A 27,665-nucleotide genomic window follows, 5' to 3' on the forward strand; every position below is an offset into this window, starting at 1 on the left:
ACACCAATGACCACGAGAGGCTCCCGCCCTCATTCATCACCATCGCCAAGGACAGATTTATGCCACTGCTTTGCTCTCTGCGATTCCAGTTGGTTTCACGTTAAGCAAAAGACAACATGAGCCTCTGCCTTTCAAGAACAGAAGCAGCGTTTACCACACATCTTGGAAAGAGTCCAATCATCTGTACAAGCACCGTGTGTAATTTCAAGTCGATGATCTTCCTGGGAATTAGCGTGCAAGGTAGTGGCGGAAAATGAGCCTCCGTCAGTTAAACTCCCACAGCCAAATTAGTGGCCCTACCGAAGGCAATCTGTTGTTCAAACACTGGAACCCCTAGGTGTATGTGCCGAGTCATTATCCCTGCTACCTCCTGAATTGGTGGCATTTCTTTCCAGCAACACTTGTCCCTGCGTGCTGTTTTTGTTACTCAAACCCAGGGTAGGTCATCCACGAACCGGAGCAGGAAGGCTCCCGGCACTCCGAAAGGTACGAGGTGATATCGAAACAGATGCAAAATGTGGAGGAAATGGTGCCAGCAGACTCCAAAGAACACCAAGGAACACCACTCTGCGATGAAACGGAACAAACCACTGACACGTACAACATAAATGAGTCTCCAAGCCATCACGTTGAGCAAAAGAAACTGGAAAGAGAATACTATGTTCTGCATGACTCCATTTATGTGGAGTTCTAGAAAAGGCAAGACTAGGGTACGGCGATAGAAATCAGAACAGTGGGGGCCTGGTCGCGGAGCTGGAGAGAAGCACAGTCAACTGTTTCAAGAAGTCACGCTGTCACGAGGAGAGAGTGGGGGTGGGAGCTGGCAGACGCGGGATCGTGAGCCAGGTCTTCCTACGGGAGGCGGGTCTGGGTGAGCGTGTTTGCACACTGCCGGAAATAAACTAGGAGAAAGGGGAATCCTGACACGTGGGAGACAAAGGAGACCAGGGGACACGTGGCTCGGAGCAGCTGGGAGGGTGGACACACTGGACAAGAGGAAAGGCTGTTGCCGGTTGGCAGCATGGACCGTGTATCCCAAATGACTACAGAAAAGGCAGCCCGTGAAAGGGAAGGTGCCCTTAATTTATTTTATCTTTTCAAGTTTATTTATGACTTATTTTGAGAGCAGGAAGGGACAGAGAGAGGGAGAGGGAGAGTCCCAAGCAGGCTCCACGCTCAGTGTGGAGCCCAACACGGGACTCGATCCCACAAACTGTGAGATCATGACCTGAGCTGAAATCAAGAGTCAGACGCTTAACCGACTGAGCCACCCAGGCGCCCCCAAAGTGCCCTTAAAAAATTTAGCAGTCAGGACCTTTCCAGGAAGGATAACGTGGCACAAAAGAAACTGCCTGTCCCCACGACTTCCGGGGGATGGGAGGTAGTATTTTTAAAAATAACATGTCTGTAAAACGATTTTTCCCTCAAATCGAAATGAGATCTAGGTGTGCAAAAGAAGAACACGTAAGTGTTCTTTTGCCTCGCTGCCCTGAGAGCCAGCATGTGTTCAGGCCGATGCCGGGCGCCACGGGCCATTCAGCCTGGTTTATGGATTAAAACCAACATCCCGTGTTAGCACAAGAGCACACGGGACAACGTGTCAGGGCACTGACACTACTGAGCGAGCGCAAACACGCTTCCATCTGACACACGCAGCTATCTCCACGTGCAACTTGCAGATCAGTCGAGTAAGACAGCCGCTCTCCAGCTGATCTCGATCCTACAAAGGGTCAAAAGCCCGATCGAGTTCGCCCAGGAACAGGGGACGCGGCTCCTTTCTGGCAACGCCAATGCCCCTTCTGCAAGAGACTTGACGCGAGCACTCGGGAGTCACAGGAGGGAGGTCGCTTCATCCACTGACACGTGACAAAAGAGCTTTCATCACGGAACGGAACGACATCTTTGTCTTCCACCCAGCTTCTTTGGAGGAGGAGAAAAAGACGAATCATTAATCTCACGAATCGCTAATCCTCCGGGAACTCAGGGGACACTGAGTCTTCAAAGACTGCTACTGTTCAAGCCAACCGCATTTCAAAAACAAACACGCCGTACAAACCTCCTGCGTTCTTGCCGTGCCTGTGGTCTTGGCACACTTAGGCCGAGCCCGTGGCCTTGTGTAGCCTTACTGCCATCCAGATGCCGACGCGAGCCAATGCAGAAACCCATCGGTCACCGCACTAACAGAGCTCCAGAGGAGGAGGGGTCCGGAGCCCAGCACTGGCCCTCCGCTGCTGACACATAAAACCTTTCCTTAGAATCCCATAAGCCTGTGCGAGAAAGCATCGAGCTCTCTTAATAAAGTTCAGCCTCCATCCTTTACACCCGGCAGCAGAGAAATTCAGTGAAGTCTGGCCGGGCCCCCCCCCCGGAGCGTGGGTCCCTCTCAGCACCCTGCCCGTGGCCTTCTCGAGCACTTTGGGGTCGTATCCTCGGGACTTGGCACACGTTACCAGGATTCCGTGCTACTTGTTTGTTCCTCTCTTTCTGCTCAGAGCTTCCTGAAAGCCAAAATTCTATCTTCCTCATCTCCAAATCCCCAGCACAGTGCATAGAACTAAACGCATATAGGCCCTGAGAAAATATTTGCTGAGTAAATAAGTGAACGGAGCTTCCTGTGGGCTCAGCCATTCCTCCCTCTGTGCAAGGATTCTCTCCAATGGCAACTGAGGTGTGTTTTAAAATAACGTCCTCAGATTCTTTCCACTCCTTCCTTCAAAAGGGAAAGCCTCATCCCCTCCCCTAGGACATGAGACTTAGAAATTCATTCCTAACCAACAGAATGGGGCGGAATGGATGCTGTGCCTTTGAGGCTGGGTCATAAAAAGGATAAAGTCCTCCTGGCTCTCGTTCTCTTAGATGGCTTATTCGGGGACAAGTCACCTACAGTCATGAGGGTACTCAAGCGTCCTGTGGAGGGCGACTGAGGTCTCTTGTCGACAGCCGGCACCAACGTGCCCGCCACGTGAGGGAGCCACCGTGGACAAGACCTTCAAACCTCAGTCCAACCTCCAGATGACTGCATCCCTGCCTACATCTGACTGCAATCTTATGAGAGACTGAGCCAGGACCACCCAGTCCGCCGTTCTCAGACTCCTGATCCACAGAACACGTGAGAGATTATGTTTACTGCTGTCAGACTAACACGTTTTGGGGTGATTTGTTACACAGCGATAGCTAGCTAATGCAGCCAGCCCTGGAAGATTTGGGTGTTGTTTTATAAGGGATTTCCCTAATGACACAGTTTATGGTCATGTCGTGTTTATAACAAAAAAAAATGTTATAATCAGTAGTGTTCTGCCCAATACAACCATAACGTGTATGATTAATATGCAAATTTTATGTTCCGCAAAATCACACTAATGTCTAACAGCTACGCTCAGTAAGTGTGGAGATGTGATACGGGACATTACAATACAACCCTTTTTGGAGGTTGTTTCTTGTTTTTAAAAATTATATATGCATAGAAGTCGACAATAATATCCATCAAAACCTTAACAATAACTTTCTCAGGGTGACAGTATTGTTATGTTTTCCTTTTTTTGTAATCTTTGGTTTCTATATATATATTACTAGTGGCCTATGTTTTCATTTTAAAATATTTTCTAATTCAATTAGTCCAGCAGCTATGTCTTATTGGTATTTCTATTCCTGACTCTAACACAGTAAGCACATAGTAGGCGCTCAATAAAAAGGCACTGAATGTCCTTTAGATATAGATCCTGCCTACTGGACAGATCTCTGAAGGGATCCAGGATAACATGAGCCCCAAAAGCTCAATGATGTGAAAAGGCGGCAGTCAATTTTCACAGGAAACAGGCTACTAAGTATAGGAAATCATTCCAACGTTGTATTCTTAGGACACAGTAACCACTCTTCTCTTTGAAACGAAGTATTTTGAGTGATTTATTATAAATTTATAATGACAGTTGTGAACACCTTTTTTTTTTTTTTTTTTGGCATGAGAACAGAGTCTGTTGATTGCCTCGGTGCTGAAAATAGTTTCTAAGTGTCCTCATAATAGCACGTCACCTGTAAACAGGTTTCAAGCCGATGCAAATTAACAAATGGCGAACAGATGGGTTAAGAGCTGACTTTTGTCAAGAGAGAGTCGGCAACAAACACTTTTTGGCTCCAGTCTTATGGGACCATTAGAAAGTCTTTCACTTCTCGCCAAACATCTTGCCTCAGTAGACAATCCATGTGGGGAAAATGACAAGTTACAAGGCCCATTAGACTACAGAGGACTGAAAGTTGGAGATTGGCAGAATCACCAAATCAACATACAAGAAACAACAGATAATGTTCCTTAAGAACCTTTCTGCCAGGGCACCTGAGTGGCTCAGTCAGTTGAGCGCCCGACTTCGGCTCAGGTCATGATCTCCCAGTTCATGGGTTCAAGCCCCACGTCGGGCTATGTGCTGACAGCTCAGAACCTGGAGCCTGCTTCAGATTCTGTGTCTCCCTCTCTCTCTGACCCCCCACCCCTTCATGCTCTGTCTCTCTCTGTCTCAAAAATAAACAAACGTTAAAAAATAAATAAATAAAATTTAAAAAAGAAGCTTTCTGCCAAAGAGGAAAAAACTCTCGGTCTGGCATCCCTGAAAGTCTCTGAGGAACACGCACCTGTGCATGGTTGGTCCCGTTCATCTTATCCTGGAAGCAAGCATTAAATTGTGAAGAAAACCCTAAAATCCTAGAAGGGGTGGTGTGAGTGTCTACCGGCGAGGGACAAGACCCCCAGAGGCATCCCCAGTGACCTCCCAGTTCTCCACTGGCCTTTCTGCACCAAATGTTTCCTCCTCGGAGAGGCCTTCTCAGACCCCCCCCCCCCACCTCCTGATCTAAGCAGTCTCCCCCGCTCCCACCCCTTACCACCCTACATCGTCTTTTCTAAGCACCAATCTTAACCAGAAATTATTATGTGAGCTTGTTACTTTGTTTAGGGGTGCTTTTTGTTTGGTTTGGCCCTTTCCCCCCAGCAAACAAAAAGCTTCAGGAAGGTGGGACCACATCCGTGTTGCTCATGACTGGGTCCCCACAGCCTAGGGCAGTGCCTGGCAGATAGTAGGTATGATAAATATTCACTCCTCCAAAAGAAAAGAAAAGAGATCTTGTGTAAAGGCAAACAACCGAGTCTTACCCGGAAACACTGCTCAGGGCTGGACATTTTAAAAAGTATGGTTGAGCCTTGAACAATCCGGGTTGGAAGTGCCTGAGTCCGCTTACACGCGGCTTTTTCTCCAATACGGTACTGTGAACGTATTTTCTCTTCCTTATGATTTTCTTTATAACATTTCTTTCCTCTAGCTTATTTTATTGTGAGGCTATACAATACGTTTAACATATACAATCAGTGTTCATCGACTGTTTATGTCATCTGTAGGCTTCCGGTCGGTATCAGGCTATCAGTGGTTAAGCTTTGGGGGAGCCAAAAGTTATATACAGCTCTTTGTGCCTGTAACGTAACCCCCGCGTTGTTCAAGGTGTCAAGTGTAGTTTGTAACTGAGGATGTAACCAAAAGAGGGTACAACAGGAGGGCAGGACAGGCTAGGGAATGTGTCTAGAGTCCAAGCCAAGCCATTTGGGAGTACCGCCTCTCTATGGGGAGTGTGTGCGCTCACAGAAAAGCTATCAGCAAAGACTGGTGTGTTGATGTTTCTTTCTTTCTTTCCTTCTTTTTTTTTTTTTTTTTTACAGAGAGAGTGTAAGCATGAGGGGGAGAGGGGCAGAGGGAAAGAGAGAGAATCTTAAGCAGGTTCCAGGCTCAACACAGAGCCTGATGCAGGGCTCGAGCCCACGAACAGCGAGATCATGACTTGAGCCGAAATCAAGAGTCAGACGCTCAACCAACGAGCTACCCAGGAGCCCCTGGTGTGTTTGCATTTCTGATTCCACATTGGGTGAGCCTGGCCTTCATCCACTAGGGCTTCTGGCACAGAACAACCCAACCGGGAAATGGATGAATCACCCGTGGCATATTCGAGAGAGCAACAAAAAAGAACAAACAACCTGGATGAATCCAACAGACACTGTGTGGAGTGAAAAAGAGATGATAACAAAAGATTATGTGTCGTGTGACTCCATTTATACAAAGTTCAAGAACAGGTAAAAGTAACCGTTCAAAGAAGGTAGAACAGTGTTAAACTTGGGTAGGGAGGCAGCACGTGTACCGACTGGGAACCCGGGGAGGAGCCCTCGAGGGATCCCGGACGGGGTGGCCACGCGGCCCGATGTGGGTGGATACCTGTGTGAAGGCTGAACGTGTTCTCAACCTTACAGTCTCTCTTATCTCTCCTACTAGGAAAAAGAAGGGGTCGTATTTTACTCGCTTAAAAAAGGGCAAGTGAGCCCAGCACGACTCTGATCCCAGCTCTCCCAGGTTTCTAGGTGGCCTCCAGCTTTCTCAAAACGTGCTCCTCAGCTGTCTCGTCAGCCGTACTCACGGCTCTGCCAACTTTGGGAACGTGACGGGGAAATAAATAAAAGGCTGTAAGGTATCTTACCATCCCAGGTGGGGGGAGAAAAAGAACCACGCACCAAATATGTCATTTACGAACGGTGTCATGACTGCTTCCCTTGAGATCTATACAAGATATGTTACCCGCACGCTCGGTTTCTAATCTCGGCGGAGCCCTTTTTCACAAGAAGGAACGATCTCACAAAAATAACTTTCCGTGGGCCAAAACCAAGCACCAAGTAGAGCTCACCCAGGACGGAAGAGCTTTCGCAAACCCCTTACTCACTGAGGCGGCAGGACGAGCGTGGTGGGCTGGGCCTTTGGTCTGCGCTTGGCGGACACCCCCATCTGGTTAGCAGAACGCTTCAGCGACTGCTGGTTCAAGAGGCCAGACGCCAGGCCCGCGTGGTACTGCAACTGCAGAAAGAACCGGAACGAAAAGGGGAGAAAAAATGACATTTGGCAAAAGGGGGACAAAGGCCGTGAAACTATCGACACTTGATATATCACCCCCCCCCCCCCCCCCCCGCCACCTTAGAACATTTCAAATCACCGCAAATACAGCTACTAACATTTTGCCTCGAGGAACGTATCTGTGAGGGGACGAGACAAACAGGAAAGGAAACGTGGTCAAGGTTGCTGGGCACGGCATTACATAACGATGAGAACCTGGGAGCGATCTGAATGGCCATCAACAGCCGGGAACTTGGCTGAGATAATGGAAAGAACTTTACAGCATCATTTTGTTGATTAGGATACAGGTTGCACTGTCAACAAAGAGGCATGAAAAAGGGTGGTCTCTTAAATGTTAACAGTATATTCCTAAGTAGTAGAACCTAGGTCACTGTTACCTTCTTCTTTCTTTTTTCACTACTATTCATGCGTGCTTTCTATAAATGGTTTTCTACAGCCTATGTCATTTTTTATAATAAGATCCTGAGGGATTCCTTAAAGACAAATTAGTTCTCGGAACTCTTGCTAACAATAAAAGCCACGTAACTCGGTAGCCTGCTCGAGTAAACCGGGAGCACAGCGTGGCTTATCACAAACATATACGGAACACAGCACAGGTCGGCCTCAGCCTTCAGAACCACTGGGCCACTGTTCCCAGTGGTGGAGAGACAAGTGTCAATCCTAAGGATAGGCTCCTGAGTATAGCCCACAGCCAAGTATACAAATGGGTCCAGGCTCACTGGAGGGAAGGGGATGGAGAAGTTCATTTTACTCTGTATACACGCAATCGGAACAATTGGTAAGGAGGCAAAATACTTTAAGCGGGCTCTGGAAGTGGGCCTGTATCCTTTGCTTTGTTCTGGACAAACCGCTCAGGACACGTCATTTTACTTCTCTAGACCTTAATTTTGCTATTGGAAAAGAGAAGAAATGCTGCCTAATTCTAAACCAGACAGGACTTGGAGAAAAACATCCACTTTACTGAGTTACAATTTACATGAAATAAAATGCACACGTTTTAAGCGTACAGTTTGAGTAGTTTTGATCATGTATGTACCTGTGAAACTGCCCCCCGCCCATCACGGTACCGATAATGTCCATCACGGCAGAAAGTTCCCTCGTGCCCCAATGTAGTCAGTCTCTCCCCGCCACCCCCAAATCTCACCAGCAGGAGCTTTTGTTTTAAAATACCACTCATCATCCTCCCTCTTTGCCAAGTGAGGCTGATATCCAATCTGACATGTGACAATGATTGCTATCTCCCTTTTCTAATCCCATACTTTTGTGTTTTAGATTGTAAGAGCTGTCATCAATCTCCCTATAATAAAATTATCCTTGAAAGGTATCCCAATTTTGAACAGATGTAAATAAAACATTCAAATGTGAAAATGCCAAGCTAAGAATTTGGATTGAGACCATTTATAACATCCAATATGTTTCTTCCTCCCTTCCCAAATTAAGCAAGGTCTTTCAAACATTTATTTAGAATTAACTAAACATACAAATAGTCATTCACTCTGAAGCTCTGAATCAATGTCTTTTCAAAATGCTCTTCCAAGGCATAGATTTCCTTTGCAGAGTCAGCTACCCTACAGTTCATGGTAATGAAAGTGGTGACCACCATATCAAAGGGGCTGGGCCCTGGATGCAAAGGGTAATAACGTTCAGAAAAATAAATGGCCTCACCTAAAGCCACCGGGCTGCACACAAATAGAGAGTGAAAGAAAAGAAAACCAATTGAAATGATCTGCTTCTTGAAAGTGGCTATAAAAAATGAAGATATCCAGTGACCCAGTAAGACTGAAATGTCTGCGTTTGGAGCATCCACGTTGCTTTTTAACAGGCTCTTGATTTACTTGGTCGATTTGCTGTGGGAGCCTCATGGCTGAACAATACAAGACAAAGATATATCACATTCATAATAAAAATGGAGTTCTTCTCAGGGTGGAAAAGGGGGGGCATAATTTGGCTCTAACAACTCATCTTGGACCAATGAATTTTGCTCAAATTTGTTTTTCTCCTACAGATTTCTTAAATGGGAAATCAATGGAAGCAAGGGACAGTACGAGTTTGAAAGACAATGTTTCAAAATGTCAGCTACTTGGGTTTCGATCCTCCCCACCAGAATTTGCAATGAGTGCAATATGCATGGGGCTTTATGGAATTAAAGGGAAAGACAGCTTGGCAGGGGTCCCTTCCTGGCTCAAGGAATCGTCTCTCCTTTTGGCTCTCCGTCTTCTCTGTATCTTATTAGGGTCCATGCAAGCTCAGCCATTCCGGCCCTGCTGACTCTTCCAGTGGCAGAGTCCTGCTAACTATGCAGAGTGGCAGCCTGATTTCGCCCACCTGGCATCATTTTGATCATTTGCTCAAACAAACAAAAAACCCCCAAAACAGCAGAAATGCATGCTCGCTGCTTTCTCTTAAAGGGTTCCTTTAAACCTTCTGCCATCTTGGGCACTCTTAACATACAGTGCACCTCTGAGAGCACACAGAGACTCCTCTTCCCAAAAAAACAAAACCTGCCCTTCAAAGCTGACTCACAGTGATTAAGCGACATTTGTTAATCATATATACGTATCCCAGTTTCCAGGAACACAGCTCCGACTGGCAAGATCTATAAGGGGCCCATTAAATATTTACCGAACCATCTTTATAATGGGAGAAAAGGTCAAAGTTAATAAAACTGACAGGCAGATTCTGTCCAACTGGATTTATACATTATTTAAGCACCAAATACTCCATTCCATGAAACACAGTTTAGATCTGAAAAGACTCTTGGAAAACATTCACTCAGCCAATGGTTCTAAAACAGCAGAAGGGAGTTCAGAGCGAATCCACAAATTAACATTAAGAACATATCACTCCCCGAAATACTGCCATAAGTTTTCAATTACAGGTTCTGTAATATTTTCTATAAAAATATATTTCAATAAACATACTTTGCTCCAAATGTCTGTGGCATGGAAACAACTCTATTTCAAAAAGCAACTTATCAAAGTTCTAATGTGATTTTCCTGTCCAAGATCGTTTCTCCACTAACGAGCAAGAATAAAATGAAAGAGGGTGAGAAATAAAATAATCCATTCTTTTTAACTCCCACATCTCATGGCTGTGGGGAATGGGAATGTCTGTGTGGCCAGTATTTATTTACTGGTAAATTGCCACTCTGTGGTTAACAGCTTTTTCAAGGCTTGTTTGAATTTGGAGAACATTTCTCTCAGTTGCAATTTTGCAGCTACCGTCAACTTCCTGTTTTCCATGACCGACCTCGGACTTTTCGGTAGGTTCTCAACCTAAAGCCCTTTCGAATCAATTAGGTCTACTAATTACCTCTAAACCTGGGGAAATTTCAACAACTCGTAATGAGCTGGGGAGAACACCTCTTGGAATCAGGAAAACTTTGACCTCCTGGATATTTTCTTTAAGGTAACACTGTCTTCTTAGTGATACTGATCAGGCAACAATGCCGAGTGTTGTCAGATAAGGTCCTTGTAAACCCTAACGTGCAGACCGACAGCCTCTGTAATCGCGTCCCCTTTAAGCATGCGCCACTGGACCCTGCTACCAACAAGAGCTGTGTGATGTCACACACCTCCCTCCCTTCCCTCTCGACAAAACAGGCATCACATCTTCTCCTCTAGCACTGGAGTGTCATTCCTCTGGCTTCCTAAAGCAGTTACCTGGGCATCTGGCTTCACCCTACGGTGGTGAGGCAATGTCGCCCCCAATTTCATGCGTCAAACTCAACAACCCTTTTCTCCCGGATAGCCTCATTCTTTACAGAACCTGCTTTTAAACAAGTCTAAACTACTGATGCCTAAATTCAATTAGCTTGAATATATTTCAAATTACAAACAATAACACATACTGAGAGGAACTATTATTAAATTATAGAAACCAGGATTCCAACGCAAAGTTTCTGACTTAAATCTTGGGTTCAGAAAACCAGATGAGCAATGATCTCCTTTGGTTGGCTCTCCACGTGGCTCACTGTCCTCCACATTGTTCTCAAAGTTTCTATCTGCTCCAAAACACATAAAGGATAAGTTTTGCAATGGACAGAAGTTTGAGGAGAAAACAGAAGCAAAGCCATCACGTCTATCACATTCAATATACTAATTAAGCCAGTGGCATTCAATTAGGCCTAGTACTTAAAGGCTGAAATGTCTGCTAAAACCTCCCTGGGGTCCATGGTGCAGCATCTATCATTCCCAGCATTATCCTACCTATGCCATATGGCCTGAATCCCACTTTAAGAAAACCTGACATTCAAAATTCTCAAAATTTATCAGCCAGGTCAACCAAGGTTGGATTCTCCCCACTGTGAAAATCATGATTTCCTTTTCAAAGATTCACCAAAGGTTTCTTTTGAGGGATGGGGGGGGGGGGGGGGTGTAAAACAAAAAATTTCTCCTAACCTTAGGGCGTAGTTCACGTTATCTTTAAAAATCACTTCATGTATAATTACATGTAAGTTTCTAAGACCGCTAGGAAGCCACCCTGGCACTTCGGTAACTAAACCCTTTGGGTAAGGAGTAAGAACTAAGTTAAATTCTGGCTGGCTTAGACAAGGGCCCACAGGAGGAGAGGAAGAGATCAAGAGGCTAGGGAGCCCCCCCATCTCCTCCCCCAAGCCCTCCAGGCCAGTTTCCCTTCTCTGAGCACTGAGACTGGGCAGCCTGGAGAGGCAGCCTGTGTTATTTCCTGGTCCAGGAGTGAAGCGAAGCTGGCCACCAGGGGAGACATTTCTTGAGGGTACAAACCTTGGTACTGATTACTCTGTATTCGCAAAGTGTATCCAGGATAGTGCACTGCATACAGGAGAAGCTAATGAATTTGTCAGGTGGTAAGTGGATTAGCAGATTAGAGAAACTGCTAAGGCCTGGCCTGGCCTTGTCACTGCAGCCAATCTAGGGAGCAGAATGGTGCCATCAGACAGTCCCCTTAAGGCTGGCCACTTACAGAAGCAAACACACTGCTCTGCAGGTGCTCACTGCCATGGCAGAGCCACAAGGAACCCCTTCCTTCCTCCTCTACTAACTGCCAAAGGCGGGGGGGGGGGGGGGGGGTGTATCTAAACTCCTCTTCAGGCTTGAGTTCAGGAAAAGGCATCTTACAGGGACTGTACTCAGATTACTTCAAATCACAGAATTCTAATGTCAGAGAAGGGCCTTGGAGATGCCAGCCTCTACTCCCCTCCATCCCCATTGTGCGGGAAAGGAGACTCGGCCTTAGAGAAGTCACTGGCCCAAGGTCACACTATGCTGAGCGGGAGGTAGGCCAGTCAGGATTCCCCTCCGATGTCTTTCTCCGGTGGCGCTAAGTACGCTGCAGCTTTCTAACTGGAAGACCTGACATGTGTCCCCTCTGCTTCAGCAGGAGGGCACAGTGACTCTTCCCAGACCGGGAATGAGACTGTGCTCGGGGAGCCTGGTGTTAGCTAGCATCACTGGGGTCTGCTGGCTGGTTTGCCCCCCTCATGCCGACCCTTTCACGCACTGACATGCCACGTGGTCTGTCTTCCCTTCGACAGACTCCAGTCATGTCTCAAGTGGGGAGTTTGGGGAAGTGCTAAATTCTACCATTTTAAGGTTTTAGTATCATTCATGGCTAAAACCTTGGAGAAAAGGAATCAAGAAACCTCAGTATTGTCCAAAAATCTAGATTCTACCCTCGGCAATAACACATTTAACCTTCCTGGCATCTCTGCTATTCTTCTGTGATGGGGCAATTGTGCTACGGCCTAATAGATTTTTATACGTTCTCTTACTGTCCAGGAGAATCCACACGGATCATCTGTTTTAACCTGGGGGTTCTCTTTGAGAAGGTGTGTAACACATCGTGACGGCAATAAGCAGGGATATTAGCCACGCAGTGTCACTTCCCCTGCAGATCACTGGCCAGAACAGCCAGCACTGGTTGGCATGAGTGTGTTGAAAGTCCTTCCAGGACACAAGAGAACACGCCAAAGCTCACAGCCCTGACCTCGGGACACAGAACACGTGGATCAAGTTACACCCCACACTGCTGGAATGCGCGTTATGTGGCAGGGTGCGGCAGGGGCTAATCTGAGATTCTCAGCCTGCACCCATTTCCCCTCAAGCATTAAACCAGAACCAATATTTGTGCAACACCAGGCACACTTCATTGCTACTCTGAGTTGCAAGACCTTTGCCCCTCATTACTGAAATATATTTTGTTTCCAGCTAATGAGAAAAAAAACATGTATTACGATAATGCTCTGATTCTTCTTTTGAACGTAACTCTAAGGAGAGAAACAAGCAAGCCTGACTGTTATTATCTGTGCCAAGGAAAACAGCGACAGAAAAATACTATAAATCTAATTGTTTTGCTTGGGGTTTTATCTAAATATTAGATAATGGTATTAGCTTCTTTCCTCCTTTTATCTCCTAACGCTTCTTTCAAATAGCCAATATTAAAAAAAAAAAAAAAAAAGAAAGAAAGAAAGAAAAGAAAAGGAAACAACCTTAGATTTGAGCGTTTATGGGTAAATGATCTTTTTACTTGGTCAAAACAGCATCAATAAACCATAAGAAGGAAGCCTCCAATTTATTTGCCTATTTGTTCCCTGCTGGGAAGCTGGGTTTCAGGCCTTTCAATTACCAGGATGGCAGGACCCGAGTCAGAGCTGTGCTCGGGCCCGACTGTGGCATCATTTACATGCTAAATGCCATGTGGGTTTCGTTTTTCCTGCACACCAACCCTCAAATGTCCAAACTTCACAAACTGCCAAAGAAGCAGATAAAGAGGATGAGGAGCAGGCTTTTACTTTCTGAAACCTCTGTAATGTTCAGGGCCGTCTACAATGGCCTCTAGTTCATCCCAGAACTCACACGTTTATTAACAGGCCTTTCTCCACAACTTCCCCTGTTTACACTACAGCTGTACGCGTGTCATCACACTTCAGAGATGCCAATCAGCTGGAAGACATCTCACTCATCCATCTGAGCAGACTCACCAACGAAGCAAACAGTCAATGTGGCTAAAAATGGAGGAAACCACCACCGTGGGGACTACGGGTAAAGGGAGAGAGTAAAAAGACAAAAGAAAGCAACGAAGGAAAGACAACAGACAAGGGTACACCAGGATCTGCGTTTCTCTGTCTCTGTTACTTACTCCCCTCAAACCTCAGACCAGGCCCTCAACCTATCCAGCCAGGGTAGTCCTAGAGAGCAACACACAGGGGCATAAAGGAAGATCATCACTTAAAATGCGGACAGAAATATAATTCAGATTAAGGCAAAATGTGACAAGGTCCCAACGAGAGAATCCTAACAGATTATAAAAGCACGGTGACAATGAGAGGACATTCCCTCTGAAGAGGGACAACATGGTGGCATCCTGTTCCCTGTGAGCCTGTTTAGAGGAAAACGTCCATGGCAGAAGGGTCATCACGTCCTTGTCTCCAACTAAGCTTGAACCAGCCCAGAACAATTACCCCTTTACACACTATATACTCAACAAAAACAGAACGTGTGTTTGACTTCCTCCGTTATGACCAAAGAAAGGAGGTGGAGGGAAGAATGACACATCCCAGAATTCTATGCTTCCACCAGAAATGCTGAACACTCATCTCTAAATGCACACAAAAGGCCTACAACGAAAGTCTAAAAAAGGAGGCTAGGCTTATGTCTAAGGCCCCTTCTAACATTAAAATTCTAGGATGTTATAAATATTTCTCTTAAGAAAATGCAGTTCTGAACCTGACTTCCGAATATAAAAATCAACGTTGGTGAAATTTAAATATACTTATGAAGTGCAAACATCTTCCTAGTCACTAAAAGTCTCCGACCGAGGCAGTTACTGAGGGGTGCGGAAGAGGCTCTCCATGGTGTCCACCTCCCGTGTGAGCAGAAACCGAGAGCACTAGGGGCCTGATGGGCGCGGGATGCTTACGGACATACCAAAACACCTTGTTTGTTACTCTTCCCAAACATTCATAGGGGAGGCATGGGGGAACAGCTGAATATTCCCACACAACGCGTCTATCCCGGGGTATTTCTTTACCTGGCCCCTCCTCTAAAAGGTTGGATGGGGGAGATCAACTGAGAAATGAATAAAATGAAAACCACTGGACCCTTGTGTACCCCAAATGTAGACTGTGAATGCCAAGTCTTCATCATTTGCCCAGTTATCACTAAATAGATTTCAGTCAAGAAACCAGTAAAGATGATTTCCTTAAGTGATCATCACAACAAACATGAAATTTTGATTAGAGTATTATCAGCTTCTCTTCTGGGGAATAAAAATGACTCCAATGCACCTTCCAGTTCATTCAGGTTTAGTTGGAGCTTCTCTCTACCATCTGCCAGTGTGAACAAGTGCTCATTTCAGCTCCCAGCACCATGTTCCTTTCCATCACACGCGGCCCCCATCAGCTTCTCCCACTTTCTTCCAGAAGCCGACTGTCAGCCAGGGAGGCGACAGGCTGTCAGTCAGGGATCTGGTCTGACCTCCCTCCACCCCTGGCTTACTTGGGATATGAAGTAGGAAGAGGTGGGGAAGAAGGAAAGGTAGTGCAGAGAAAACTAGGAAGGAGAAGGGGAAACAGGGAGCCATGTGATCATGGACTTTAAGATCCAGAACTACAAATGTCTGACAAAGTGGAAAGAGCAGGAGGAGAGGGGCCCCTGGGTGGCTCAGTCGGTTAAGCGTCCAACTCTTGGTTTCGGCTAAGATCATGATCTTGCACAGTTCATGAGTTCAAGCCCTGCATCGGGCTCTGTGCTGACAGTGCGGAGCCTGCTTGGGATCCTCTCTTTCCCTCTCTCTCTCTCTCTCTCTCTCTCTGTCTCTGCCCCTCCCCTGTTCACGCACATGCACATGCTCAATAAATAAATAAATAAATAAACAAATAAATAAATAAATAAGCAAGATTTTAAAAAAAAGAGAGAGAGAGCAGGAGTGGAGAAGGTGGAGAACAGCTGTAGGAATTAGATAGGATATACGCAAAAGCCTTAAACACAGTGCCCAGCATGCCACGGACAAAGACAGAGCTGATCTTGTGATGATCAGCTGTGACTACACCCAGAAATTCGCCTCTTCCAACAATGCCAGAATGACTGAATTTTCACAAAACTGATCGGAACCCATGTTTTAATCAAAAACTGTCTCCCTACACACGTCAGATCATAAAACGGTAATGGTAATGGAAAAGAGAACAATGCACCCTACAGGCTGTTCTGAATGAGTAGCTACATTGAGAAGGAACCCCAACTCAATTCTTGTACAATTCAGGAGAATCCATCACACTGGCCGTGGCTCTCGGCTGACTCAGAATAAAACCCTCAATAAAATCGAGGACAACTGCATAAGGCCTGTGGAAACACTGTAAGAGAAAGAAAAGAAAGGAAAGAAAGAAAGAGAAAAAGCAATACAGAGGATTAGGATTAGTGGGGAGACTCCTACTAACACAGTGTGGAAATTGTTCTTTTTAATCTACGCACAACCTAAATGCCCAGTCATCCTTGATGCCTTAAACACTCGAGTTACAGAGTATTTCTGACGCAAGCCACAAAGTATTCAGGACTGGAAGATCAAAGTCTCTCTCCAGACTCCCAGGCCTTGTTTTCTTCTTATAGGACTGTTGAAGGTTTTCTCTTGGTTTAAGTTCTGGCTGTGACCGTCTACAAGTCCATAAAAGCATGAGAAGTATAAAACAAAAGCAAATCAGATGTTAGCCTAAGTGTTAGGATTTTCCTGTGGTAAATATAGGGCCAGGGTTTCTTTTCTTTTGGAATAAAAAAAAAAAAAAAACAACCCAAAATCATACCTAGTAACAGAGGGTATGTTTTTGGTTTAAAATGAACAACAGGTCAGAGTGAGTTTTCTACTGATCAACGTGACCCAGGCATGATTTCTACTACTGTTGATCTAATGGAGAATGTAGGCTTGTGGTCAACTGTCTGGATATAAGTCACAGGCCCTGTGTGACCGTGAGTGAGTTATTCAACTTCCCGGAGCCCCTCTTCTTTCTCTTCTATGACTGGGGTAGGAATGCTACTCAGTACTGCTTGGTTACTCTAGAAGCAATCTGGGGTTTCCCTAAGCAAAACCACACTCAGGGTCTTGAAGTTAGTGAGGGGTTAGGTCCATGAAAGTGCTGAGCAAAATGACTGGCACAAAATACACACTCCATAGAGGTTAACTGTGAGTATTAGCAACAGGCTGAGGTTGTTGAGCCATTAACAATTAGACTAAGTATCAAGGGTGACTGGGCCAGTAACCAGAAGGCCTTGTTTCCGACAAAAAAAAAAACCTTAGAGGAGATGGACCAGCAAAACACAGGCCTATTTCTGGGTGGATCCGAGGAGGGGGAGGATACGGGGACGGCTGGACCACAAGAGAGTGGAGCCCCTGCTCTGATTTGCAAGTTACTTCCTCTTGTGATGTTTGAAGCCCTACGCAAACTTTCCAAATTCTGCAGTGCAGAACAAACCCGGCAACCAAACTAGGGATCAGCAGCACACAGCTGGGAATGTCCAAGGAGGAATGTTAACAACGCATCTATCACCAACCACATCCATCCAGAAGATCTCAGACGTGGGAAGTAGCTTTTGGCACCAGGGGTAGGAAACGAAGACCAGGAAACTGGCACCGCATCCAATGTTTCGTTTTCATCCACGATAAATAGGCTGCCTTTCCTCTAAGTACCTGGCATAGGAGGCTAGAAGAGTCGCAGGTTGTTTAAGCCAGCCTAGAAGACGTTCTAAAACCTCTTTTATAGGGCTGGTCAGTACAGTACTTGTGTGTGTGTATCTGTCTTTAATCTGTTTCTGAACTGGGTGCCTCAGGATATCCAGAGCTGTCTCATCATTTTATAAGCCCCACAGGCCTAGCACAGGCACCTACATAGGTGTTCAATAAATATTGGCTGAGAACAAGATGGCCTGAAAGATGCAGAGGACGGTGCCAGACACGGATGGATATACAAAAAAAAAAAAAAAAGTTCTCTGCTTTTAGAAGGTCAAGATCTGCCTAGAATGTAAGCTAGATAAGAGCTCTACAGAGCTCCCCAGCCTTCACTGCTATACCCCCGGTGTCTAGAACATCACCGGGCACCCTAATAAAAAAATAATGTTAGCCAATGCGTATATAGGACTCACTGTGAACTTTTATACTAATTCCTGTAATTGAATTAATCTGTACAACCACTCTAATAAGAGGTAGGTACCATGACCTCTATCTTACAGATGAGGGAACTGGAGCACAGATGGCAAGTGGCTTGCCCAAGATCACAGAACCGGTAAGAGGCAGGGTCAGGAGTGGGATCTAGACGGCCTGGCTCCGGGGTTCCTGCTCTGTACCCACTACGCTATTTGGCCTCTCCGGAATTTCACGTGTTCCCAAGGAGTATTTTTTTAAACAAACGAATGCATAACTAGCACGACAAGAGATCTGAACTAAATGTCAAAGTTTGGTAGGAATTTGGGATTCTGAATCCCGCACGAGGTCTCCTCCACAAGGAGGGGAAGGCGATGGGGTTCTCCCGCCCCCCACCCCCACCCCATTCCCATTCCCCAGCTCGGCCTTTTCAGGCTGCGACGAGCAATCCTACTCAGTTCCTAACGGTTTGCTGTGCGGCTGGCTCCATGGGAAGCGGGGAAAACTGGAGATGTGTCCACAGCCAGGCCTCTCGGGAAGCTGGAGCACAGCTTAACCACCGTTCAGGGAAAAGCTCCGAGAGTTCCCAGCCCCGCTCCCCGCCACCGCAGCCCGTGCCTTCTGAGCTCCTGTCCTGTCCTGTCCACGGCAGACCCCCTGCCGCCCTACTCCCCCTGTTCCCTCCCGGGCCTTGCCTGCCGCTGTGTGGGTGTGTGAGCGTGCGAGTGTGTGAGCACACGTGCGTGCACACCCTTTCACCCACCCGGTGCCTGCTGGTGTCTCGCACAGGAGAAACAGAGGATGGGACGGGGATCTGCCAGGACAGAGCATCATTTTTTCCCACAATACAAAAGTGTACAGAAAAGCCCTTAACGCCGAAAGCTTTCCCCTCAGTGTAAGCACCAAAACTCCTTTGACAGCACGAACCGACATGAACTGATGTGAGTCTATTTAAATCTTAATTTATCTCACTTAGTGTGTGACTAGTCTAACATTTTGCTACACAATGTTTGATTGCAGGGAGCTGCCCCAGACCCTGCTGGAGAAACGTAATATGTGGTGTATGAACCATAGTACCTTTCTGTAATCCCAAATACTCTAAATCCAAAACACATTCAGATCCCCAAAACTCTGGAACAGGAGCTGTGAACCCGGGCCATGCAGTAGAGAGCGGGGTCCGGGGGAACAGCGCCCATGCCAGCCTGCATCTCAGAAACAGTTGGTGGCCTTTGACTCGGGCACCCATCCCTGGTCCTAGTGGCCGCAGCCAGTCTGGAGAGTCGCAGGGCCCAGGGCATGAGAGCCCATCTCTCTGGCACCCACTGCTCCACCCCAGGACACTGCCCCCTCCCTGCCCCCACCCCCCTGCCACTCTGACCAGCTTCCTTTACGAGAACACCCACGCTCACTCCCATCGTAGGGCCCCCTTCACTAGCTGCCCCCTCTGCCTGGAGTACTCTACCCTGGTCTCTGCACGCCTGCCTGACTTCTCCTCATGCAGGTCTCAGCCTGCACTTCACCTTCCCTGAGAGCTCTCTCTGGCCACCCAAACTACAGGAGCTCCCAGGTACTCGCTCGCACATCATGGTGCTTCGTCGTAATCAAAGCAGTAGACCCAACTAGGTGTTTTATGGGAATTGTTTGTTTCTTTGTTTAGGGTGTATTCCCCGGACCTCACCACCCCCCTGCCCCCATCCCACACTAGAATCCAATATGCTCCATCAGGACAGAGACCTTGGCCATCCTAGTCACTACTAGAGTTCCAACACCTAGAACTATAGCAGTGTAAATAGTTGTAAAGAAATAGTTGCCGAATGAATGAATAAATAAGAGAACACTCAGACGATGCCTGCAGGCGTTGCAGGAACTGTGCACAGCCAGACCCACACGCCCTGCCCAAACAAATTAAAAATCCATATTACTCCCCAATGGTATGGATTTTTCACATCTTCTGTGGACTCTGTTCGGTAGACTATGGGGGAGGGGTGGGACTGGGGGTTCTCAGCAGGGACTGGCACAAGCAAAGGTATCACCTGCAGAGCGCTTGCCAAAAACACAGATCGCAGGCTCCCTCATCAAATCTGCCGGATCCGGGTCTCTGCAGAGGAACCCTGACATCAGCACTGGAAGACGCACGCTCTGAACACAACCTGAGCGCAGTCTCCGAAATACTCGTGACTCACTGACTGAGTCAAGAAGTCGCCTCTGCGTGGGACCCAGCAAGAACATGCTAGAAGGAAAGCTCAGACCCGCCACAGCCGGCCAACAGAAGCACGCAGGCCTTGTTGGCCGGCCGCACAGGCTCGGGGTTACAACAGGGATGTAGGAAGCTTCCAACATTCGAGAGGCGCCCGTCCTCCCAGCTCCCGTGGAAAACCTGGCTGCGTGACGCACGTGTGGTTGAGCGGCGGGAGGAGCAGCACGGGGACAAACAGCAGACCCCGAGGGGGCCTCAGAATTCGGCACCTACGCCGGCACAGCTAAGCCCGATTGAGCGAATACAGGACGTGCACTCTGGGAGTCTTCAAATAGTTAAATTTTCAATCTTTATAAAAAAGAAAATCCATCAGATTTGATTGATAAGTGTACTTTTTAAAACTAAGAGTAAAAAAGTGAAGATTGGCAACATTTTTCGCCATATAATTTGCTTTCTTTGCCTTTTTCCACAGCACTGCACATAAATCAAAGAAATGTTAAAGAGGCCCATATATCACCAACTGGCATTTCAAAACTATTTACCAAGTCTTTAACGGACACAGGCCAGACTATGGAAAACCATGACCAGGGAGGCAGAAATTAAAGGGAGAAAATTGACTCAAACACTGACAGAGAGTTAATTAAGTTTACAAATAACTCTCCAATGAGCAAGTTATGATATTTAATAAGAACGGGGTTACAAAACATGGAGGAGGGTGGGAGGGAAGACAAGCCAACAGAGTTTTCCAAACAAGGATAATGTATATTTGAACAAGCTGCCTTTCTATGATTAAGCACAGAAATCTGGGAACGAGGCAGGGGAACTGATGTTTTAATAAGGTATGAAACGGGCCTGTGAGCTGCATTTTGCATTTACTCTCGCAAAAGAAAAAAGAGAAAAAGAAGGGGAGCATCGGTCCCAAAGTTGCAGATCAAGGGATACAGGCTACCGTGTGTGAACTGCAGCGGAAGGTGGCACGGGTCCAGAAGGGTAGGTTTCAGGGGGCTGCGTTTCCCACACAGAAAACACAAGGATCCCCCAAAAGCCGAGAGCACTTAAATCGGTGGCTAAGGTCCTAGTTTTCAAGGACAGGGAGAGACGTGAAAGGCTTTACCTGGCTGCCTTCGTCAGCTCTGGTTGCTCCAACAAAATACTCTAGACCACACGGCTTAATCAACAGACCTTTCTCTCTCACACTTCTGGAAGCTGGGAAGTCCAAGATCCAGGGGCCGACAGATCCTCCGGTGAGGGCTCTTTTCCTGGCTTGCGCGTGGCCGCCATCTTGCTGTGTGCTGCACGACGTGTTCTTTGCAGGTCCACAGAGAGAAACAGCACTGGGCTCTCTTCCCTTTCACAAGGATGTTCCTCTTATTACGGGAGCTCCAGCCTCGTGGCCTCGGCTAACCTCCTTACCTCCCAAAGACCCCCACCTCCTAATACAATCAACACTGGGTCAGGACTTCAATGTACGAATTTTCAGGGGACACATTCGGTCTGTAACGCCGTGCATTTGTTCCAGACGGCCGGCCACTGGCCAGTGCCCTGACAAGCAGGGTGTCTGCCCTGGCTCCAGAGCCACCCTCTGTGCAGGGACAGCGTCACGGCACTGCCTCACTGGAGGACTGGCTGCCTGGCTCTCCCGTCCCCCCATCTGCTAATTCTAAGGGAGTGGCTGCTTCTTTGAAAAGTTCAGCTTTTAACACTGCGGTCTCCCACCAGGTTCCCTTGCCCTCAACTATACACTCCAGAAAAGCTAACTGCTAACAGCCATAATAACAAGAGAGCTCCACTGAGAAAGAGGTTTCAAAGCCGGCTTGTACGTAAAGGAGGGAAAAAAGGTCAGTCTTTTCTTCTCAAGAACTCGGCATTTTATCATCTCTCCCGCCTGCTACATAATGAAAGAGTAGCATCAGATAGATCTTCTTAGAAAGCGTACCAGCGACCGAGAGACACATTACTCCATCTCAAATCAGCAACGTGCAAATGTCTGCACGCGTTTCTCAGAACCATGCAGTGAAAAGGAGACCTTCATGGGGAATATAAACCCACTGCATCAAAATGTGCTTTTTGAAACACAAAGCTAAGATGTTACAAAAGTAAAGCAAAAAACGTATTTAAAACAGGAGCCGGAGGTCTTCATGGTGAACACGGCAGAATGAAGTCACGTTCACCCCCGCTCCCTCCCCAGACCACTAAAATGGCAGCAAAGGGACGAACACTGGGTGTCAGCCCACGAGGACACAGCGAGCAGGGAGGACACAGGAGCAGAAAGAGAGGCTGGCCCCGCTTCAGAAGACGGGAAGCAGCAGCGGGCCAGCACCACCTCCACAGAGAGGATGCTGAAAACTCACCCTGCACGTGGCGGGGGTAGCGAGAGGGTAGAGATCAGCAAAGAGCGAGCTCAGCTGGACTGCAGAATCCTCAAAGACCGAGAAAGTGGGGGCACCTGCTACGCTGGAGGGCCCGGGTGGGGTGGGGATAAAAGCAGATGGACTGCGGCACCCGGCTGGCTCAGTCGGTGGGGTGTTCTACTTCGGCTCACGTCACGATCTCACGGTTCGTGGGTTCGAGCCCCGCATCGGGCTCTGTGCTGATGGCTCAGAGCCCGGAGCCTGCTTTGGATTCTGTGTCTCCCTCTCTCTCTGCCCCTCCCCCACTCATGCTCGGTCTCCCTCTGTCTCAAAAATAAATAAACATTCAAGGGGAAAAAAAAAAAAGCAGATGGACTGGTTACGTCTCTTCTAAACACCCAAATGGCTGCTCCTATCAGAAGTCGGGAGGGGTCCTCTCTGGAGGGGCTCAGGGCTCAGGGCCGGCTGAAAACAGGGGGACACATCTACACTCTGAATGGCAAGGCAGCCCCCCACCCCAAGCCTTCCCAAAAAGGAATGACAACCACAGTATACTACGTGGCTCGGCTATAAGCAACATTTCACAGTCCTGACAATATAAAAACTGAGTTATCGGTTAAAGCAAATTGACGGAAAGAAGGTGGGATAGGAGAGCCAAGTCAAATCCTTATCTTCCATCGTGGGCTCAACGGACAATATCTAAAATAGCAGTCTGAGCAAGCGACTTTGAAAAATGTGGGCAAGCATCCAAAGAAACAGCCACACGACTTGAAAAGAGTTCCCTCGGGGGAACAGCATGTGGAACAGTCAGGCAAGGGACTAACGCTGGGCTTACAAATCTTACAGGATTCCTTATTCGCCCCTTTGTATTCCTTTGATGAACACAGAATTATACTGGGGGGAGAAAAACCTGAGCCTCCAAGGTATGCAGGTCCTGAAAGTGTGAACCCCTGCACGCTACAAAATGTGTGTCATCGCCTGGGGACTATTAGTTTCCTATAGTAACACTTAATTTTATTACAAGTTTTACCGCCACAGTTAAAGGTTTTTACAATAGCAGATGCCTTCCCTCCCACACGTCAATTAATTTGCAAATTCGCTCAGGTTGTAGAAATAATGAGGCGTGGATAGCTTTTGCCACCGGTGAGCACTGCCATCAGGAGGTGGACGGGTGGGCGAGGTGCTGAAACGGGGCCACGTGCCAAAGTAGCCTGCGTGGCCCGAGAACCGCACTGCCATCAGCCCCCAGGGCCCGAACGACCCAGCCCTGGCTTCAAATCAGGACCAAGAGCGTGGCAACCACCTTGAAAACTGGAAAACAATGGAAAAATTCTAGAGACGCGCGGGGGAGTGAGAGACCGTCTATGCCTCATGAAACAAAATCATGGCTCCGAGGCTCCTTTTTATAGGTTCTCATTTGGTGTTTACCAAGAAAGTAAACTTTCTGAAAAGAAAGGATGTGGCAACTCCGAACTCAACTTTGGACTGTAATTTGGCAAAGCCACCTATCGAGCCCACACATTTGATTTTTTTTCTTCTTTCTGAAAGAGCTGAACCGAAGTAACCAATGTTGTTTCAAAACACAGGGGTTGAAAATAGTTACGCCGCTTCCGGCTCTGCCAAAGAACTGTCTCTCCTCTTCTTTTCACTTAAATCCGTTTGTTTTTTTTTTTTTTAATGACCTAAACGATAAGACGAACGAGAAGACACTTTTTCATTTTCACCTATGCAAATAACATTTTGTACAGAACAAGCTATGAGCTGCAGATCTGAGCTACTTGGGGAGCTGAGAGGTCTCGGGAGGCAGGGCAAATCTGGGGGTGGGGGGAGGGAGGGTCCCGCCCCGCCCCCCCACCGCTGCACTCAGTTCTCCTGGTTCCACTTGCTCTCGGAAATGGCTCTTTTCCACCCAAGCCTCTCTTGCCCCCTGTCCCTAAGCCTTGCAGTGAGGCCAGTCTCCCAGCGGGCACAACCTGGCATCGCACCCCACGCTGAGCCTTCTTCCTAGTCTGTGATAAATTGTCTAAGTGTGAATAAGCATTTCAAAAGGCTTCCTGCTTTGCGATTTCGCTTTCCCAGCAAATGAAAATAGGCGTCTGCAGCAGCCTGACAGGTAGCAACAACACATTTTCTTCCTCGCAACTGGTCTGGACTAGAAGTAAACCATTGCCCAAATATTCCTCGTTCCCCACCCCGCCAAAAGCGGCAGTCTCCTGCATGCTGTCTGTCTCTCTGAACATGTCACTCTCTTAAGAATGCCCGTCATAGCCTCTGGATTTTGAGGACAATAATTTTCTTTACACGCTTATGAAAGCAATCCAAAGTTCCCCTGACATTTTCTGACCCGCCATTGTCTGCAAAGGGCACAGGTTAACAATGTTTAAGAAAAGATCACATACAATATATAAATCATGAAGATTCCCGGGACGTTGTTTGGTCCGGGGCTTCAGATTCAATACCGTATTACCAAGAAACGAAACCACTTTCCTTTTCACTTGTGGACCTGGGCTCAAAAATCACCATTAAAATGCCAACAAAGGCATTTTTGGATCTACAATCATTTGACATTTTTTCTAAGAAAATTTAAATTTGCAAAACTTTGGTAAATTTAGAGTCTTATGAAGTGCCACCCACCTCCCCTTCCACTCCCCTAAAAAGGGCAAGAAAATTCATCATCAAAGGTTACCCTCCATGGAATGTCATCAGAGTGTGGCATTTCAGCACATGCATTTGTGTATATAAATCTCCAACTGTTCTGAGATCTCTGCCGTCACTGGCATAACCATGAGTTAATAATGGAACGGCGGCCTTCCTGAGCTCCTCTTTGTTTTCTCTTTTTGTCAGTGGAACTCAGATCCTTCGCGTTCGGCCCAATTCTCTTGATCCTATCTGGCAGAAAAGTGAGGGGAAGACACCTTCCTTCCTTCCCCACCGACCTCCCTCCGCGCTCAGGAATCCAAGGGCGTTCGTAACTTGGTGATTAAAAATACACTATTTCTACTTCAAAAGTTCAACCGTAACACATTCCCTTCTTTAAAAATTTTATAACATCTACACTTTCAATTTGAGATTTTTCATTCATGCCAGGTGAGCCTCTTATGTTCTATATTAAATGCAAGGCATGTGCGATCAGCACCATTAATAATATAACAGTGCCAATCTCAGAAGCGGCAACACAGCACCAATCCACAGCCTTGCGTGAGTAGATGTGGAACCATGAGTACCACTGCAACCTTTATTAAATATATGGGAATAAGGAATGTGGCTGGCTGCTCCGCCCCTCCCTAGCTCAAGAATCAGGAGGAATTCTTCTCTTCTTCCCCAAAGGCATATCATTAGGACTCATAAATATAAAGATCTGAAACAGAAAACAAGTGATTACCTTTATTAGATTAAAGCGAGAAAGGGAATGTGAGTTTAAAAGTATTCGTGGACAAAACAAGATTATAAATTCATCAAAATGTATCAGACGCAAGGATTCAAGGTCACCAAAGGCGTCTACTCTGATTATAACGGAAAAGCCAACTCCGGTTCTCACTTCTCCAAGAACCGGTTTCCTAACAAGGCCTGCCCTTCGTTCTGAAGCCATCACAGAGCTCTGTCCAAGGATGCAACCTGAGAAATGTTCTCTAGAAACGTCTGCAGAAGAATCACAAGGTACGCCTCACTTCCAGGTCCGAAACAGGGCTGAAAACGAGCAGGGGCTGAGAAATGAATCTCCAAATGACAGCTTGGGTCCTTGCCATGTCACCATAAAGACACTCGGCGGCACCCTCCTCGTCTCCGCAGTCTCACGTGCTAGTTCGCTCGGGGACGGCTGGTTCCTCCTTCCGCACGCAGCGGGTTCAGCGAGAGGACCTAACGAGGCACTGACCGTGGCCATCACCCTACTCCTGTCTGGCTCCGAGCACAGGTCAACAGAGAGAGGCCCAAGGGAGGGGGACGTGACATATAGGTGCTGGTTACAGACCGTCAAATCGCCAACTGTGAAAAGGGGGGGACGGTTTGTGTGGAGTCTTCAGCTCTGAAAACGACCTGTGCAAGTGGCCGAGCTCCTTCACAGCATCGTAAACCCACCGGAGCACACACACGCACATACACAGACATACACACCCACCTCAAGCGAGCAGCGTGTCAACAGAAAACACGAACCAAGGCCCCGAGTCTAAGGAACTCCTAAAACAGTACGAACAGCCTCTAGAGGCCCGCCGGGTGCCAGGTACCTAGTCCTCACCGCACGGTGAAGGTGAAACGAAACCCGCCTCACCCGTGAGGAAAGAAGCTTAGAGAAGTGAAGTCGCCCGCCCGGTCACACGGCTGATCTCAGATCCAGATGAGCCCACGCTGCAAGTTGCCGCCTCACAAACGGAATTTCATTTACTCAATTATGAATGGTAATAATAAGGAATAATAAACACGTCCTGTGGATCTAACACGCCTGGCACTGCTCTACATACAATATTGGCAAGAGAGAAACGAACAAAGCAGAAACTCCCACCCTTGTGCAGAGTACATTCCGGAGGGGGTGGGAAAGATACTAAACAAAAGGCATTAAGTAAAACACGCAAGATGATGTAAGTGATAATAAGAAGTACAGAGAGGGGGGCCTGGGTGGCTCAGTCGGTTGAGCGTCTGACTTCGAATCGGGTCATGATCTCGGGGTTCGTGGGTTCGAGCCCCACGTCGGGCTCTGTGCCGACAGCTCGGAGCCTGGAGCCTGCTTCCGATGCTGTGTCTCCCTCTCTCTCTGCCCCTCCCCTGCTCACGCTCTGTCTGTCTCTGTCTCAAAAATAAATAAAAACATTAAAAAAAAAATTTTTTTTAATAAAAAAGAAGAAGTACAGAGAGAAACAGCGGGGGGCAGCAGATGGGGGTGGGGGAGCCGTGAGAGGGCTGCCAACATTACACGGGGTGGGCAAAGGAGGGCTCTCAGAGAAGGTGCCCCCTGAGCCAAGACTTGGAGGAAGCAACACATCTCTGAGGCAACCAAGGAAACTTGTGACAGGAGATGCGACCGCAGTCGGTCTCGCACACCTCAGCAGAGCGGGGGAGGGCCTCCGCCCATGACAGCCGCGTGGG

At 47.4% G+C, this 27,665-nt stretch overlaps 1 protein-coding gene and 1 non-coding gene across 5 annotated transcripts in view; one reads left to right on the top strand and one right to left on the bottom strand.

Annotated features, from left to right (window-relative positions):
* MED27 (mediator complex subunit 27) overlaps positions 1-27,665 on the bottom strand; it is a 199,371-nt gene that overhangs the window by 127,353 nt on the left and 44,353 nt on the right. For all 4 annotated transcript variants that reach the window (XM_047830718.1, XM_047830716.1, XM_047830717.1 and 1 more), the window contains exon 3: positions 6,745-6,875. In XM_047830718.1, coding sequence (XP_047686674.1) covers positions 6,745-6,875 — 131 coding nt within the window. The remainder of the gene's footprint in view (positions 1-6,744; positions 6,876-27,665) is intronic.
* On the top strand, positions 27,192-27,276 carry TRNAR-UCG (transfer RNA arginine (anticodon UCG)). Its single transcript has one exon. It is a non-coding gene; the product is annotated as a tRNA-Arg (tRNA).

This window comes from Prionailurus viverrinus, chromosome D4, assembly GCF_022837055.1.
Source record: "Prionailurus viverrinus isolate Anna chromosome D4, UM_Priviv_1.0, whole genome shotgun sequence".
Lineage (NCBI taxonomy): Eukaryota > Metazoa > Chordata > Mammalia > Carnivora > Felidae > Prionailurus > Prionailurus viverrinus.